Genomic DNA, 19,130 nt, shown 5'->3' on the forward strand with positions numbered 1-19,130 from the left:
TCCCAACTATGAGTAGAACCTCACCTTCATTTTTAACTTTTGTACCAAAAGTTCATCTAAATAAAATGCTTCCACTAGGCAATGCTGAGCAGACACAAGATACTGAAAGACAGCAAGATTTTCCAGAGAAAGAAGAAATAAAAACTAATTCTGATTCCAGGAGGTTAGTACAGTTTGAGGTAGTTACATCAACAGTCATCTTAGGTATGTGATACTTAATGTGCCAGATCAAGTGACATAAAATTTAACTGGAAATTTGATATTGTGAATAACTGAGTGTCACTGTACCTACTTCTTTGATAAGCTGAATATTTCGAACACCTCGTTTTTGACACACTGAGTTTTCCTGAAGTGAAGCACACAAATACCAGTCTGGTTTTTGTAAAAGGAAACAATGTACCTTTTCAGTCCTTCCCAATCCTTTGTCACTACAGACTATGAAAAGAAAATCCTGAAGTCTTAACCACTGAAACAATAGTGGTAACCACATCACGAAAATAGCATCTTTCCTAAATGAATGCTCAAAAAAAAAAATTTTTTTTCTGATTATACTCATCTGCCAGTAACCAACTTTCTTGTTTGCTCTCATTCGTTAGAGAAAACATTTTCAAGGTTAACCAATATTAAGTTGGGAAATTATTGTTTCCAAAGGCATACACTGTGCTCCTCAAAAAGAGAAAATCTCCCCATCAATCTAACAAAAAGCAACACATGCATTCGGTAATTCTAGGGAGGATGAGGATGCTCAGACATCTTCCTCTACATAAATAAACTTTCCAGGGTCTTTATTTACGGACTTGGGAAAGGTCGGTTAGAAGCAACTAAGCAACTTCGCTCCCAAGTTGGCGTCTCCGGCAATCCTCGCAGGTTTAGGCGACACCCGGGACCCAGAGCCTCCCAGCGCCGAACTGGCCGGGGAGCAACGCCCATCGGCCCTGCAGCGAGAGGAAACAATGGGCGCGGCGCGCCGCGCCGGCCCCGCGCCAGGAGCCCGAGCACAGCGGAGCCGGGGCGCGGCCACCTGCGGCGGGAGGAGAGGGCTGCACTCACCGAACAGCGTCAGGGCCATGGTGGCGGCCGCCGCCGCCCGCCGCTCGGCGCGCTCCTCCCGGGCGGGCCGCGCTCACCGCATCGGCCAGACGCGCTCACACCTCGGAGGGCGCGGGTGCCTGAGGGGCGTGGTGGAGCCGGCTGCAGGCCGGGACGCGGGGGGCCGCTGCAAGAAAAAGTTAGGCTCGCGTTATTGTGGGCGCGCCGCGCGGAGAACCCCGCTAGCCCTGGGCGGCTGGCACTTGTCGCCGCGGCCCCGCTGAGGCGCGGCGTGAGCGCGCGGGCGGCGGTACCTGCGAGGCGGGAGGCCGGGCCGCGGCGCCGCAGTGGCGGGCGGAGAGGCGGCGGGGAGCGGAGCAGCCTCGCGGAGCCCCGGAGGGGCGCGCTCACTCTGCATCCCGAGGCCTCGCAGACGCCATCTTGCGATAGCGTCTCCCCGAGCTCGGCCGCTGCGCTTCGCCGCCTCCCGCCGCCCTTTAGGCTGCCCGGCCGAGTGCGTTCCCATGGCAACGGGCGCGCGCGGGCCGCGGGGGCGCGCCCTCCTTTCCCCGGCGGCCGGCAGCTGCCCGCGCCTCTCTACGGGCGGCCGCCCGGACCCCAGGTCGCGTGGGGTGGGGCGCCTGCGTTTCCGCTGACAACCCAGGCTTTTTCTTGAATGGGGTTTGAGGAGGCGCGGAGAGGAAAGCTCAGCTGTTACTCGAAAGCAGAAGAGTCACAGGAGGATGCAGCCAGGTTGGGGCGTCTGGGGACTGGGTTCATTTGAGGATCGGTGTCTCCTCCTGGTGCCCTGAGTTAACAGACTGGAGCAGCGACCTGAAGCTGCAGGAATGGGTTGGGAGCCTGGAGCTGACCAGGAGCGCTGAATGCTGCTTCCCTTCCCTTTCGGATCTAGGAGCCATTGGGAGTAGTTCTGATCATATTGCTATATATTGAGGAAACTGGAGTCCTTTTAAAAGCATCTGGAGTTGCCTGAAATAATCTGTCAAAAGGCATATGCTTAGTCCTCGTTTTCTTTTTACATCCTACTTTGATATTGTCTAAGGAAAAACCGGCACCCCTCACTGATTGGCATTTATCTACCACAAACAACATTGTTCCCCTGAGCTTTTGATATTTATCTGATAATCACTGGCAACATCTTTCTTCCTGTGATGTTTTCTCCTTGCTTCTGTCTTTGCCTCTCCCCCCCCCCGCTTTTTTTTAGCGTAGCGGCAGCCACCTCCCACCTGCCTTTGCCTTAATTAATGAGAAGCCATGAAACACCTTGAGATTATCAGCCAAAAGATGTCCTTGAAAAGCTGTTATGGTTTTTTTGTTTTCATTTAATGTATTCAAAAATCAGTGCTCTCTGGTTACTATGTTTGTTCCCTATTTAAGAAATTCTTTTTTTTTTTTTTTTTCTTGTTTCTCTGCCTAGAGGTTTAATAGTATTTTAGTATCTAATCGTGTAAATTTTCTTTTTGGTTCTCATTTCTTCCTGCATCTTTCCTTGGGTTCCCTAGAGTCATTTTCCTTTTTAATTTCCAACCAGTTCTTTTAAGAATATTATATCAATATCTTCTATTTAATCTGTCCAGGGATCAAGACTTTATAAAAATGATAATTACTACTTCAAATAGAGCCACAGTTAATTCATCATCATTATTTCAGAGCTGGTTCAACTATCAGAAGAAAAAAGCCAGTTAGAAGGAGGAGCCAAGCCTTTTGTTTCAAGTCAGTTAACTCAAGAAGAAAGAAATATCACAATAATTCAGCATGAGTGGTCAAATGTTTACGATGCTATGTGCTTGAAATTTTCTGATGTAAAATGACTTTCCTTTAGCCACTGATAAAAAAAATCTTGAAATCCCCAGAATTTTAAATATTTGATGAAAAAGGACCCTGGATTTTAAAGAGCCATTTTTTGCTTATGAGAAAATACACACATAGCTCACGAAGACAAATGGGAAATTAAGGCTTTGTGGGACAGCTTTTATAACCATGTGAAGCTTGCTGCCAGTCTGCTCCATAACCAGATAAATCAGAAACCAAAGGCTCCATTTACTGTGTCAACCAGTGATCTTCAACCTTTTGGGGGTCCTAATTACTCTATGAGGCACTAATGGAAATCTGCCTGGAAAAGTGCTCACCATACATGCACTGAAGCCAAAAAAAAATTTTCTTTTGGTAACATTTCAGAGGGATTGTTCAGGGCCCTAGGTTAACCCCTAGCTCTCTTTCGTAATCTCAGAAAGTTTTTGCCTTTATAATTTTTTTTAAAATCTCCTTCACAGAGAATCATGGAATTTTGAATAGCAAGAGACCAAACTCCCTCTCCTCAAACGAACAAACAAACAAAAAGCCTGAGGATCCAGTGGTTAAAAGATGACCTCAAATGGTCACACCTATTTAGCAGCAGAACTACTAGAAAAATCTTAGGTCACTTCCTCCACCCTCATCCCCACCAATTTAGAGCTTGCATGGTTTGAATTTAAAAGGCAAGTGTGTTAACTACTAAAAGGTTAGTAAAAGGAGTACGCTATATTGGCCTCCACCATTTATGTTTGAGTCTTCCTGGAGTCTAGAAAGTTGCATCTTGTCCCAGAGTCTTCTTCACGTGCTCTTCCACCCAGAACTATGCCTGGCCAAGCCAAGAGAGGAAGAGTGCTTTTCTCTTTGTTCAGCTCGTTTAAGAGGTGCCAGAGTGTGAGGTTTGGGTACTACAGCTCTGCTGGCTGGAAGTCCACTGTCCCTCCAGGAGTTGTCCTAGAGGTGACTAAGAGGGAAATTCACTGTCCAGTGCTCTTGCTTCTTGCCTTTATTTTTCTTCCCCCCCCCCCCCAGTACTGGGAGTTGAACCCAGGTTTTCATGAGTGCAGCTCTGTGCAACATCCCAGCCCCTTTTTCAAATTGTTTTTGAGAAAATGTCTAAGTCTAGCCTCAAACTCACATCCTGCCTCCGCATGCTGAGTAGCAGGGATTACAGGGCTGTACCCTGTACCAGCTCCCGGTTTTCCACATCTTGATTGTGGCCAAACGATGCTGAGTCTTAGTGATAGACTCAGCCAGCTTAGATTCAAACTGGGACTCCCCACTTCCTCCTTGTCTGCATTTCCTTGGGGCCCCCACACCCGAAACACACACAGAACTGTTTTTACCGTGCTATTTGGAACAAAAAAATATGAAAGTTGCCTTGTCCTTTGTAAGCACTTAGCGTCCCATATTCAGTGACTGGTGATTGATTTTCAAATGGTTTGGTGTGCTAATAAAATACTTTGTATAAGTGCTCTGACTTGAACATGGTATTGGTTTTTCTACTATTGCACTATTCAGAGAGGAAGAGGATGCTTCTTTAGATGACTGACAATAAAGCAACAGCCTTTTGGCCACAGATTCAATGTAAGGAAGGGCGTTAACCGTGCAGAGGTGATTACTATGGGTGGTGACTTTGGTTGTTTATTTCAAGAGGGAAAAGAATGAATTGACTTTTCAAGACATGTTTTCATTCAAAGATTTAGTTTTGTAGTAACAGGAAAGTAATTAGAATGGTCACTCTTGTTTACTCTGTTACTGATTGTTAACTTTTTAAACAATTTTTTTACTTTCCGGTTTTTATCTTCCCCATTCATAAAATTTAAGGATAGGATGAAGATATCTCTAATATCCCTTTTAGGCTTATCTACCTTTTTCTGATATTTTAGAATCTTTAAATGGATTATGGATTACAGAGGACATTTTTATTTGAATCTTCAATATATTTAAAGTGCTGGGATATCAAAGTTCATAAATAGTGAAATAAAGGATCATATTTTATTAATCGATGCATACTGCTATTTCATCTGCAGTGTGACACTAATAGTGTTCCATTTATTGTTCAGAGAACAACCTGTTTTAGGTTTAACAGGATTAAAATGAAATATGTGCAGTGAGCAATCCATTTTAAATTTACCAGAAATTTCTCATTTTTATTTAAATTGTGTTGACTAAACAGAACTTAGACACTCCTTTAAAAGTGTTTTTCTACATTTTAGACTAATGACTTATCAGGAGTGTTTTAGATTTTCTTTTTGTTACTCATTTAGCCTCATTCCCATTGGTAAACATTGACTTGTTCCTCAGCTGTGAATGAAGCAGAAATTAATGAGGCGGTTTCTGCCTCACAATAACAAGTTAAAATTATAGCACTTTATCATGTCAACACAGCTTTAAACACTAGGAATACCAGTGCTATTAGCACAGTTCCCAAAATAGTGCACAAGTTTGCTGTTGAAGAAAAAATTACACAGTGTATTTCTGCCAATGTGAAACATTTTCTATTCCTCAGTGAACCCAATTAAGGAGGTAAAAATTGTTTTTAAAATATTAATATATTACATTCTATTCTATGTTTATGTTATTGGTTGAAATGTTTGTTCCCATTGTGTGAATTTGTTTAAAGTAAATTTGATCTGTTTGTAATGTTTTCCTTAAATGTGAATGAGGCTTTTTTCTCCCCCCTTTTGTCTGATACTTTCTGAATTAACACCTTACCTGCTACTTTATGGCATCCCATGATTTTGCACTTTCACAGGACAAAGCCACATATATACAAGTAACTAAGGTAACACTTGCCTTGAACACAAGGATATAGACCATGCAGCGATGGGGGGGGGGCAGCAATATTTATGTCAAACTATAAAACTGGCCATAAGACTTAAATAATATGAATTAATGCTTAGGAGAATTAACTGTGTTATACTGTCCACCGGGGGGGGGGGGGCTTAAATTATAGCTCTGGGAATAATACTGGGTCTCAGAAATGAAGTGAGGTCCGATTTGGAAATGCGTAAAAACTCTTAGAACACAAGTCTGTCTGTTCGTGCCCACAGTGTTTGCTGGAGCAGCAGATGACACTGCCACCGAACTGTGATGAGATGAGAGGAGAGGCGGCTATTGTCTGGTTAGGCACAGCCTTGGAATTGCATATTACTGAGGACACTGCTAGTCCTCATGTCACTTCAACATGGAGGAATGGACAAAACTGTGTTTTAGAAGGGTGTGTGCACGTAGGTACAGATGCAAAAGGAGCAGATACTGGAATTCTAAATTAGAATGAAAAAATCATTTTTTACTTTTAACCCAAGATAGTGGATTTCTCATCAATTGCTCAACTCAAACAGGAAATCTTAGTTTAATAGGCAACAGAGCCACAGGTATTCATTACTATGAACCTAGATTAGACTATTCTAAAAGCCACAGTCCTTTTTTAAAAAAAAATTTGAGATAAGATTTATGTGGATATAAGCAGAGACTGCTGCCATAGGCCTGTAACCTCAGCACTCTGGGAGGCTAAGGAAGGAAGATACAAAGTTTGAGCCCAACTTGGACAACTTAGTGAGACTTTATCTCAAAATCAAAAAGGAAAATAGACTGGGAATGTAGCTCAGTATGAAGGCCCTGGGATCAATTCCTGTGTATGTCAGAACAGTGATTGATTGAGAGAGGTCAAAATAAAAGGGAGGGAAGGTTTAAAACAGCCCTTTAAAAGGTCTGCTTTTTAGATTTCGTTCTTTAGTACTAGAAATAGAACCCAAGGCCCTATACACACTAGGCAAATATTCTACCAGTGAGCTACATTTCCCCAGCCCCCAAAAAGCCTGTTTTTAATTTGCCTTCAATATATGTCTTAAAAGAATACTGATTTCCCAGTAAATGGTATAACAAATCTTTTGAAATTTTTTATAGGCTTAAAATCAAATACATTTCCAAATACACATTAGATAAAAGTGCCATGGCTGCTCTCAAGTAAAAGTTTTTTGTTCTGTACTATAATCATATTGTAGTATGTCAAGCCAGTGGTTCTATTCAAGTGTGTTTTCTGAGGCTACGAGGCATATCTGAAGCACAATGTGGCTCAATGTCTATTTAACTTGAGCAGCTGGAATATTGCCAGGTTTTTACAAGAGGACATAGGGGATTTGGCTAGGAGTCAACTCTTCCTAACATGGCCATGGTTTCTGTGGTTAATGTGGGTGTTCGCAGTGAGGATGCCTTACTCAAGCTGATTAGACTGGGAGCTATAAATCAGCAGCAGAGCTAGGACTCTGAGTGAGAATTACATAATATCCAATTAACTAACAGAGCTGAAAAGGAGAGAAATTAATTTCCATGATTAAAATCACAGTCTAGACTTGAAACTTGTCTACTCCTGTGATGGAGTTTTCATGAAGCTGCTTGCATCCTGTTGTAAAATAAAACATGTATCAGATATTAGGGACAATATACAAATTTGAATTCATCCACAATGCTTTATCCATTCAACAAATACTAAATATTCATGATATAGAAACTATTGTGCTAGATTCTGGCAAAGGTGCCAAGGATGAATCAACCATGTGCTCAGATCTAAAAACCTGCAGTCTCTGAGGGTAGATGAGACTCCAAAGTGGGGCGATGACAAGGGCTGAGAGATGAATACACATTAAATGCTCTAGAAGCTCAGAAAAGTTTCTATTTCCAGCGGATGAAACAGGTAAAGGCTTCAAGAAGAATCGGGCTGTGCTTTGAGGTAAGGACATGAATTAAGCAAGAGAGAAAGGGGGAAGAGTTTATGTCAGAGGGAGGAGCATGAGGACGCACAGCAAAGGTGACAGGCTGCAGCAAAGGACTTTGAGGAGGGAGCAGGGGCACTTGGACAGGAGACGTGGGGACAGATATAGGTCAGGTTGCAGAACTGATGCTTACTGGGTTGTTACTCAAACCCTGCCTACTTTCTCCAAGCGCTTGAGGCAGCTAGGAATTTGAATTTATCATGTTAAACGCTAATCTCAAATTCTTTTCATTGCTCTTTTTCCCAGTTACAACTTTTTTAATTATTTGCATTCTGAGGATCAAACCAAGGGATTTGTGTATGCTATGCAATCTCTCTACTACTGAGTAAAAATCTGAGCCACAAATTTTTAATCACACACACACATGCACAGACATCTCCAGTGTCACAGGACATCTTGAAAAACATCTGAATTCAAATATTGACTTCACCTCTCACTGTGATTTGCAGCAGGTTTCAATCTTGGACTTCTGTGTTCTCTCTGAACAAAGGAGGTTCCCTTCCTATCAGTTAGTTTGTGATTCTAATTATAATTAATGAAAAACTCAAATTGGCTTAACCAAAAACAAAGGGATTTTATTTGCTCTGTAATGGAAAATCAGGGTGAGTTTTAGAGAAGGCTGATACAGCAGTATAAAAGATGTTTCCAAAGGACTTGGTTGCTCTTTTTCTCCAGGTGCTATCTTTATATACCACAGCCCTCTCTGCCACCACCACTTAATACCTTCTTTGGCACAATAAAATGGCTTCAGTTTGGAGATATCACATAAACTCCCTTCTCTGGCCAGGTGTGCTGGCACACACCTGTAATCCCAGCAAGCAGGAGGCTGGGGCAAGAGGACTGAGTTTAAGGCCAGCCTGAACTGCATAGTGAGATCCTGTACAAAAAAGAAAGCAGAAAGAAAAAGGAAGGAAAGAAGGAAGAAAGGAAAGAAAAAGAAAGCAGAAGGGGAAGGGGAGGAGTAGAGAAAGGGGTGGGAAGGAGAAAGAAGAGAACAGAACTTTCTCAAGGAGTGTTATAGCGCAGATCCCCCACCCTCCTGTTGACTGAACTCATGATCTATGTCCCCAGCCCTTCTTTTTTATTTTGAGAAAAGATCTCTCTTAAAGTCACTAACTGGCCAATTTGAGCTTGTGGCCCTCCTGCCTCAGCCCAGAATGCTAGCATTACAGGCTGCAAACACCGCATCTGGCATGGGTTGGATCCAAAGTTTCATGTGTCCAGACACAGGGCTTTTGGAAGGTGGTTGGATCACTGGTCCCTTAAACTCTTGGGTGGGTTCATCCTTAGATGAGTCCCGGCCGGTTGGAGCAGGTGGGTCCTGGAAGGGAGTGCTCTGGCCCCCGGCCCCTTGCTTTCTCTTTGCATCTCCTGCTCTCTGTGCTTCTGAGCTTTGGTAGCTGAGCAGCTTACCTCTGCTGAGCCCTTCTGTCATGGTGTTTCTGTCTTGGAGCCAGCTGATCATAGATGAAAACAGTGAATCAAATAAGTCCTTCCTCTTTAAATTGCAGGTGTCAGATATTTTGTCCCAATGACAAAAACTGGACTAATACAGGGAGATTCAATTTGCAGCTCTTGCCATTGGATCTCCCTGGAAAATGATGCTGGTGAAGAGGAAGAGAAAGGAGTCTTTCACACGTTCCTGTTCAGACCCTCAGTGGTGCTAGATCCTGCAGACATGGCTTGCCCAGGAATTCCAAGAGGTAAAAAAAAAATCATAGATTTGGGGGTCAGGGATATAGCTCAGGGGCTCAAGCACATGCCTAGCCAGCAGGAGGTCCTGAGTTTGATCCCCGGTACAAAAGCAAACAGAAAATCATAGGTTTTTCAACAGATGAGTGAAAGTTTAAAATTTGTTTTACTGAAACATAAGGTTTTAAAATTATGCTTTAATGAAAAACAACTTTCCTGTCCAGTCCTTATTGTACCCAGGAGTCCTTCTGTTAATCCTCCTCACTGCGCTTGGGTCCTCCTGATTCTAGCCTGATATTTCAGCGCCTGGCACCTTCCAGCTGGGAGCAGGGGCCAAGGCTTCGGGTGCTTCCTGCGTTTCTCCCGAGGAACAGTGCAAATTGGAGAAAGATGACCTCAGAGATAGGTGACAGAATGTACTTGTCCCAGCCAAAAGAAGGAAACCCACAGAGCAAGAGAGCGTTCGTCCGGTCTTCACTCAGCACAGCCTGGTCTGGGAGTCCCCACCCCTTTTCTGTCCTTGGTGCTTTAGGTGGTGTTTGTCCAGCTACACGGAAGCTGAGGCTCCTTTACGCCAAAAGACTGTGGCTGCTTCTCCTCCCCCTCTACTCCCTCCCCCACCTTCTTTTTTATCTATGATGGAAGCATTAGACTGTCTACTATTCAACATTCATTTTTATTGAATCCATTATTTAACGAAACGGCTAATTCATTTCCCGCTTATCTTTCAGTACAGAGCAATCTCCTTTGGAGAAGAGAGTACATTTGCTCATTAGACCCAGGCAGTCTTCAGAGTGAGGGAGCATCCTCTAATCCCTCCCAACCTCCAGCCCCTTGAGATCTTAATACTCTGACACTTTCCCTCCCCTTAAATTGCCATTAGTTGAGAGTATTTAATAGTAGTTTTTTAGAGCTCTTTTTCACTTATAAGCTTGTTCAGCCCGTGGCAGGATAGGAGATACCCCTACTGCAGGGAGTCGTTAAAACAAAACAACACACAGATACACAGTCAGCTGCTGTGCAACAGAGATCTTATGAACTTAGGGCTGGGCTAGTTACATGTCACTAGCCACACTGAAAGAGTATTTAACTTTATTTTCTTTTATTTTTTGCAGTGCTGGGGATTGAATCCAGGATCTTGAATATGCTAAACAAGTATTCTGCCACTGAGCTATATATTTCCAGCCTCTTTAAACATTGGTTCAAGCTGAAATTCTCCAGAAAATTCAACCTACCCAGAAGTAGCCTACCCTTCTCTTAAATCCCAGGGAGCTTGAGAGAGAGAGACAGAGAGAGAGAGAGAGAGAGAGAGAGAGAGAGAGAGTGTGTGTGTGTGTGTGTGGTGTGTGGTGTACCAGGCATTGAACCCAGGGGCACTCTACCACTGAGCTACTCATACATCCCCAGGTTTTTTATTTTATTTTGAGGCAGGTTCTACTCAGCTGCCTAGTCTAGCTGAGCCTAGTCTGTGCCTACTTGCTCGATGCTGAGCCTAATTAAGCCTTTTCTGCTCAATCTTGTGGTCTGTTATAGTCAGGGCTCACGGGGAATAGATTTAATATAAGACATATAATTTATAGAGTTATTTTTATATTACGCACCCAAAAAGTCAAATGCAGCACAGTGCAAGAGGTCTATCCATGTTTTAGAGACTCAAAGAATCTCGCTTAAAGCTTGTATCACACCAGAGTGTCCTGCACGAGTTCAGTTGGAGATGTAGCGCTCACGACAATGTCTTATGCAAGTCTGTATCAAGGATTTGCACTAGGAAGGCCCAAAGGTCCGTGGTGGAAGCTTAAAAGTCTGTGCTAGTGGGGTGAAGGATCTGTGCCAGCAGAATGAGGGATCTGCACTGGAGCCAGGAAGTGATGCTCAAGGTAAGTGTCTTAGTTACTTTTTACTCATTGCTGAGACAAAATACCTGAAGCCCAAAGTTGGGAAAGGAAAGGTTTATTGCTTACAGTTTTTGGAGGTTTCAGTCCATCCTCAGTTGGCTCCAAGGCAGGGTGGCATGGGGGGACTGCAGTTCACGGGGGGGCTGCAAACAGCAAGGAGGAAACTGGCAAAAGAGAGCAAGACACACACCTTCTTCCTGCCATTATGTCACATCCTGGCCCCACTCCTAGGCCTGTGTAGCACTCACACCCAATCCAAGCCCTAGACAATGAATCAATCACAAATGCATAATGCAAATGCATGAGGTCTGGGGCCACCCACATAAACCTTGACAGTGAGGACTAGAGCTCTCCTAAAAAGAGCAACAGCCATCCTCAGTGACAGCAAGGTCCTGAGCTCCTCCAACGAGAGCAACTGAGTTCATATCACAAAACCAGTGAGACATGCTTCTCCGGGGGAACCAACAGTATCCTATCTTCCCCTCCAGGTCTTCTTTTATGCTGTTGGCAGCCATCCTCAGGTGGGCCTTTCGCCTCCAGCACAGCTGATTCAGTTCAGCTGGGTGTTACCAGTTGGCCATTAGTTAATCCACCACATAGTCCTCCTGCCTCAGCCTCCCTAGTGACTTGGATCACAGGTGTGTGCCACTGCCCCCAGCTCAAAAAACTTTTTAAGTATGAGTCTTAATGCATTTTGTATTGCATACATTTTATGATAATTATGTAAGTACATACACAAATATACACTTTATACACACACATATTCTACCTCTTGAATCCTTACTTAGCTCAGGAGTAGGGCTCTGTTGTGTTTTTGTTTTTCTTTATATTTCTCTGTACATAGGTACTTAGCAAACAGCAATTGAATGAACTGTTGAATAAATTAGTGCACATATGAAATGTAATACAGCGATTTCAAATATGCTGTCAATGGGTTGGTTCTTCCTGTGGAGAATATTCTATAATACCAGTAACATTCTGTTAATGTCTTGCATTGCCCTGCTCCAGAGTACACTTTAGTTAGAAACAAAACAGAGTTTTGTTTAAAGTTTGTCTTACTGTGCGGTCGCATGATGAAGGACGAAGGCACACCAAGATGTGAGAAGGTTAATTATAACTGCTCAGTATTTGCCTTTCCCCTGTCTAGATGTTTGCAGCTCAGTGGAAAAAGATTTACAAAGTCAAGCCAGATTTTTTTTTCACACCAGTTCTCAAAAAATATTACTTAATATGAATGGTCTTTCTTTAACCTGCACCTAGTAGCCTTTTTTTAAATACAAAAAGCTATACATAGTACCTCTTTTTTCTTTTTAAGAACTACCTGGGCCCGAAGTGGTGATGCATGCCTATAATTCTAGCTCCTTGGGGTGCTGAGGCAGGAGAATAGAAAGCTCAAGGCCAGACTGGACCTCTTAGTAAGACCTTATGTCAAGAGGTTTTTTAAACAGGGGAAGGAGTGGGGGGCTCAGTGGTAGAGACACCCTGGATTCAACTCCCAGTACCATAAAAACAAATAAACAGCAAAAGAAACCTACAAAACTACTTTCAATTACTAAAATTTATTCTAAATATAACAGTTACAAAGATATATACCCAAAAAGAAAAATGAGGAAAGAGAAACTATTGTTAATTCCATTATCAAGAAATAAACTCAACATTTTGTGTATATTTGGGAAACTTTCCTTTAACTCTATAGATCTATATAGATATAGATATGAATACAGGCACAGATGTGCTCCTTTTTCCAGCTCATTGAGTCCAAACCATTACAATAGGTGTCATATGTTACTATCGTGTGACCTTGCCCTCTCCCACAGCTGTTTCCTGGCCCATGGATGGACAGGAACCCAAGCTGGACTATCTGGAGTTACCCAGTTTCTGAGGATGAAGCATGATGTTTAAGTTGAAAGCTGCTAGAAATAATCTATAATCACATGGAATGAGAAACAGGGAAAAAACAGTGAAAGAGATGCCCAGAAACATAAGACTAAGTCTTGACAACATCCACGTATATGGTTCCCATTATTCTAAGGCCTAGAGGAACCTACACTTTCTTTCTGTAGGGAGAGTTGATCTGGAGCTTGCTGCCCTCCTGGGACATCCAGACTCAGGAAGCCACTCCCACCCCAGCTGCCAGGAATGTGTCACTGACGGCTCCAACACATCACAATAAATCATCCATCACTGCTACCTAAACCAACGCAAGAGGTTTCTTGTTATCTGTAACCCTAAGGGCTCTAACTAATGTGTTATTTGCTTATGCTGTTTCATAAGAGATACACATTCTTAAGATTTTTCACCCTTGTCACATCATGCTTCTGAAACCTTGTACTAACTCAGCTATTGTAAGACAAGCTCAGTGGTACATGCCTGCAATCCCAGCACTCTGGAAAGCTGAGGTGAGCGGATCTCACCTGGGCTTAAGTCCTACCTGGGCAACTGAGCAAGTCTGTGTCTCAAAAAATAAAAAAACAAGAAAGGGCTGGGGATGCAGCTCAGTGAGAAGACCTTGGATTCAGTCTCTAGTACCACACACACACACACACACACACACACACACACACACACACTCAGAGGTGTGCGTGCACACACACAATAGCATTCTCATCAATTTTTAATCAAAGTATCCACTTCTCAGGTACTGCCCAAAACTGATAGTTTCTGTATAGTTAGGGTTTTACTAGAGAAACAGATATTATACAATATATATCAATATAAGAAATTACAAGATTGGCTTACTATGATCAGAGGCAGTGTTGGATGAGGAAGCGTGCAGAGGGTGCCTGCATGCTGGAGGCTGAAGGGTCCAGTCCAAGGTCTGGAGCTCCCTGCAATGTCCCGCTCAAGTCCATATCAGGAGGCCAACGGAAGGCTGAAGAGTCTACACTGAAAGACTGAAAAGTCTATGCCAGAAGGTTGAAGGTTCCAACGTAGAAGTTGAAGACTGCACTAGAAGGCAGGAAACGAAGCCTAAGCTGAAGGCTAAGACTGGAGCTCTTTGGAGGAACAGAAGCCAGTCTGTGCTTCCAATTTCCATTTTATACCATCAAGGTGACAAATCATCTTAGGATGGTCCGCTACATCTAAGCTGTAGAATTGCTGGACTGACAGGGTTAAACTTCTAAACTTCCCATGTTGGACACAATCAATCAACCACTACAATTTCCTTTTCTTTACTCATTCATTCTGCAAGCACTTATTACCTGTTATGTGTCTGGCTTTATACTGGGCAATATCCTTGTCCTCATGGAGCCTGGCAAGATACATATAAGAAACCGAGTAAGTGTACTAGTCAGCCTTCCATCACTATAACAAATCCTAATCAAGTTAAAAGTAGAAAGGTTTATTGTAGCTCATGGTTTTAGATATTCCAGCCTGTGACTGGTTAGGCACATTGTTTTGGGAGACACAGCACATAACTACAGAGTGGCAGAGCAAGATCACTTCCCTTATGGGCCACAGCAAAAGAGAAGCTTGGGGGAGACCTGCTGAGCTCCCGATAGGTGGGCTGGCCCACACTACCAGCCTAGCCCAGCCTGTTTAGCTGCTGCGCCTGGCCATAGGCCTGCAGAGGAGGAGCTGGGCAGATCTGGGGTGCCCTCACTGGCCTCTCTGCGTGTCTGGAGGACTCTGGATATCTGCGCCCAGACTGCTGGAGTTCCCTCAGGCTTCCAGGTGCAGTGAAGGAGAGAGGTGGGTTTGAGGCTTCCACATCAGCCTCCCCATTCCCGGCTTCATTTGGAGACCTGCTGAGCTCCCCATAGGTGGGCTGGCCCACACTACCAGCCTAGCCAGCCTGTTTAGCTGCCGCGCCTGGCCATAGGTCTGCAGAGGAGGAGCTGGGCAGATCTGGGGTGCCCTCACTGGCCTCTCTGCGTGTCTGGAGGACTCTGGATATCTGCACCCAGACTGCTGGAGTTTCCTCAGGCTTCCAGGTGCAGTGAAGGGGAGAGGTGGGTTTGAGGCTTCCACATCAGCCTCCCCATTCCGGCTTCATTTGGAGACCTGCTGAGCTCCCGATAGGTGGGCTGGCCCACACTACCAGCCTAGCCCAGCCTGTTTAGCTGCTGCGCCTGGCCATTGGTCTGCAGAGGAGGAGCTGGGCAGATTTGGGGTGCCTGCATTGGCCTCTCCATGTGTCTGGAGGACTGTGGATATCTCTGCAACCAGGGAGGGTCCACAGGTTCCTGAAGCACTGCGGCCTGTGGTGAGTACCCTAACCCGGCTGCGATTGAAGAACTGTGGAGCTTCCAAGGGGCAGGTGGGCGCACAGTGTCCCTGAGGCCCAGCTTGTCTGGAACTGCAGAGTTCTGAGCAGGCAGAGGAGGGCCACTGGTTCTGTAGGCCTAATGGCTTGGGGTAGCGCGGCGCCAGAGTCTCAGTAGCTCCAAACATAGAAGGGGATTTTCAACAGATCCTGAGGAAGCTTTCAAATAACACTTGAAACACAGAAATATAGGAAAATGACAAAACGAAAGACCAAATTACAACCTCAAACCTCCAGCCCATCTCAAGAAACCCTAGGAGCGATGTATATAGAAGAAAATATATCCCATCCACCTCATATATCGGACACAATAGCCACTGAAATTGACAAGCAACTCCAGGAAGCTTTAAAGAAATTCAAACTCGAAATAATCTCCCAGATAAAAGAAGAAATGATAAAAGAAATGAAAGAGATTCTAAATATATCTAAAGAAAACACAGATAAAAAATTGGAGGAACTAAACAAAAAGATAGAATCCCTAGACGAGCAATATAAGAAACAAACAGAATACATAATGCAGATGCACAGAGATATACAGGAAATAAAAAACTCCACTGAAAGTTGTAAAAACCGCCTTAATGAAAGTGAAGATAGAATTTCAGACCTTGAAGACAGGATTGCAGCTAGTGAACAGGAAAGGAAAGATCTTTTGAAAATAACAAGGAACCAGGAAACAACAATTCAACAACTGCAAGACGATGCAAAGAAGAATAACATAAGAATGATAGGGATTAATGAAAGAGAGGGAGACAACATGAAGGATGTCAGGAGGATATTTAGAGAAGTAATAGCTGAAAATTTCCCAAGCATGAGATCAGAAACTGACATCAGGATCAGTGAAGCATATAGAACTCCAAACAGTCATAACCAAAATAAAACTACACCCAGACATATAATAATCACCATCCCAGAAATCCAACACAAGAATAGATTATTAAAAGCTGTCAGAGAGAAAAGACAAATCACTTATAAAGGAAAACCTATCAGAATCACAGCAGACTTCTCAGCACAAACGATAAAGTCAAGAAGAGCATGGAGTGAAGTATTCCAGATCCTAAAGCAAAATGATTTCCAACCAAGACTGATATATCCTGCAAAACTATCATTCAAAATAGATGGTGCAATACGATACTTCCATGACAAAGAACAGCTGAAGAACTTCATGAACACCAAACCAACCCTGCAAAAAATATTGAAAGACAGTTTAGATACACAAAGGAAAAAACCACTAAGCAAAGCAAATAATTAAACAGAACCGAAAGATAAAGATGCAACAGCAGAGAGATAACATTCCTACAATTAACCAGCATTTAACAGTAATAACCATTAATGTAAATGGTCTCAATGCACCAATCAAAAGAAACAGACTAGCAGAATGGATCAAGAAACAAAATCCAACCATATGCTGTTTACAGGAAACCCATCTAACCCAGAAAGATACTCACAGACTGAAAGTCAAAGGATGGAAAACAATTCTTCATGCAGCAGGAATCCAAAAAAAGGCAGGAGTAGCCATTCTGTTTGCAGACAACGTGAACTTTAAACCAACAATGACCATAAAGGACAAAGAAGGTCACTACATACTCGTAAGGGGAAAACTCCAAGAGGAAGAGATAACTATCTTAAATATATACGCACCAAACTCCAGAGCACCCAGTTATATAAAACAATTATTAACAGAAATGAAAACTCAAATTATCAGTAACACAATTGTAACAGGAGACCTTAATACACCACTGACACCAAGGGACAGATCAACCAGACAGAAAATGAGCAAAGAAATAACAGAACTGAATCACACCTGTGAACAAATGGGTTTGATAGACATATACAGAATGTTCCACCCAACAACATCAGAATACACATTCTTCTCAGCAGTACATGGATCATTTTCTAAAATAGACCATATATTAGCTCACAGAACATATTTAAGCAAATGCAAAAGAGTTGAAATCATCCCTTGCATATTATCGGATCATAGCGCTCTGAAATTAGAAATTAATGACAAAGGATACTGCAAAAATTCCGCAAACACATGGAAACTAAATAACACACTCTTGAGTAATCAGTGGGTCACAGAAGAAATTAAAGAAGAAATTAAACAATACCTAAAAGAAAATGAAAATGCAGATACAACTTACCGGAATCTGTGGGATGCAATGAAAGCCGTTCTGAGAGGAAAATTTATTGCACTGAGTTCCCACATCAGGAAAACAGAACGAATACAAATAAATAACTTGATGCTACACCTCAAACAGCTAGAAAAAGAAGAGCAAGTCAAGCCCAAAGCCAAAAGAAGAGAGGAAATTATAAAAATCAGAGCAGAAATCAATGCAATAGAGACTAAGAAAACAATCCAAAGAATCAACGAATCAAAGAGTTGGTTCTTTGAAAGAATAAATAAAATCGATAAGCCCCTAGCCAACCTTATTAAAAAAAAGGAAAGAAAAAGCTCAAATTCATGCAATAAGAAATGAAAAAGGAGAAATCACTACAGACCCAATAGAAATACAGAGGATCATCAACACCTATTTTGAAAACCTCTACTCTCAAAAGTTTGATAACACTGAAGAAATAGACAGATTCTTAGAAGCATATGAAGTACCAAAGCTAGATCAAGAGGATATAAAACTGTTGAATAACCCAATCTCTGCTAATGAAATTGAGAATGTAATTGGGTCCTTGCCCACCAAGAAGAGCCCAGGCCCAGATAGATTCACTGCAGAATTCTACAAGAAATATAAAGAAGACCTAATGCCGACACTCCTCAAACTATTCAATGAAATTGAAAGGGAAGCAATCCTTCCTAAGTCATTCCTGGAAGCAAATATTACTCTAGTACCAAAACCTGAGAAAGACCCAACTATAAAAGAGAACTATAGACCGATCTCCCTAATGAACACAGATGCAAAAATCCTCAATAAAATATTGGCAAATAGGATCCAGCAAATCATCAAGAAGATTATACACCATGACCAAGTGGGATTCATCCCAGGAATGCAAGGATGGTTCAACATACGCAAATCAATAAATGTAATCCACCATATCAATAAAGCCAAAAATAAGAATCACATGATCATCTCTATAGATGCAGAAAAAGCCTTCGATAAGGTCCAACACTTATTCATGATAAGAACTTTACAGAAAATTGGAATAAATGGTCTTTACCTCAATATAATAAAGGCCATTTATGACAAACCAACAGCCAGCATCATACTAAATGGCCAAAAATTGAAAGCCTTTACTTTAAAATCGGGTACAAGACAAGGATGTCCTTTATCACCACTCCTATTTAATATAGTACTGGAAGTACTAGCCAGAGCAATTAGGCAAGAAAGAGAAATAAAAGGGGTAAAGATAGGAAAAGAAGAAGTTAAATTATCATTGTTTGCAGATGACATGATACTCTACATAGAAGACCCCCTAAACTCCATTGAAATACTCTTAGATACAATAAATAAATTCAGTAATGTGGCTGGATACAAAATCAATACTCAGAAATCAATAGCATTCCTATACACGAACAACAAAATTACAGAGAGGGAAATAAGAGAAACTGGACTATTCACATTAGCAAGCAAAAAAATGAAATATTTAGGAATTACTCTTACGAAAGAAGTGAAAGACTTATACAGTGAAAATTATAATACACTGAAA

The 19,130-nt window shown here is 42.5% G+C and overlaps 1 protein-coding gene across 2 annotated transcripts in view; it reads right to left on the reverse strand.

Moving 5' to 3' along the window:
• The window catches only part of Chn1 (chimerin 1), a 187,412-nt gene extending 185,920 nt beyond the window's left edge, over window positions 1-1,492 (reverse strand). Inside the window, exons 1-2 of one of the 2 annotated variants that reach the window (XM_063259331.1) lie at window positions 1,344-1,492; window positions 1,051-1,216 (exon numbers count right to left, since the gene is read on the reverse strand). In XM_063259331.1, the coding sequence (XP_063115401.1) occupies window positions 1,051-1,069 (19 nt within the window). In that variant the 5' untranslated portion in view covers window positions 1,070-1,216; window positions 1,344-1,492. Of the gene's footprint in view, window positions 1-1,050; window positions 1,235-1,343 lie in introns of those variants that run through there. The other variant, XM_063259332.1, reaches the window with a different exon arrangement.
• Window positions 1,493-19,130: the final 17,638 nt, after the last annotated feature.

The sequence above is a fragment of the Cavia porcellus genome, unplaced genomic scaffold (assembly GCF_034190915.1).
Source record: "Cavia porcellus strain 051 isolate PalLab524CR breed Dunkin Hartley unplaced genomic scaffold, mCavPor4.1 scaffold_12, whole genome shotgun sequence".
Taxonomy (NCBI): domain Eukaryota; kingdom Metazoa; phylum Chordata; class Mammalia; order Rodentia; family Caviidae; genus Cavia; species Cavia porcellus.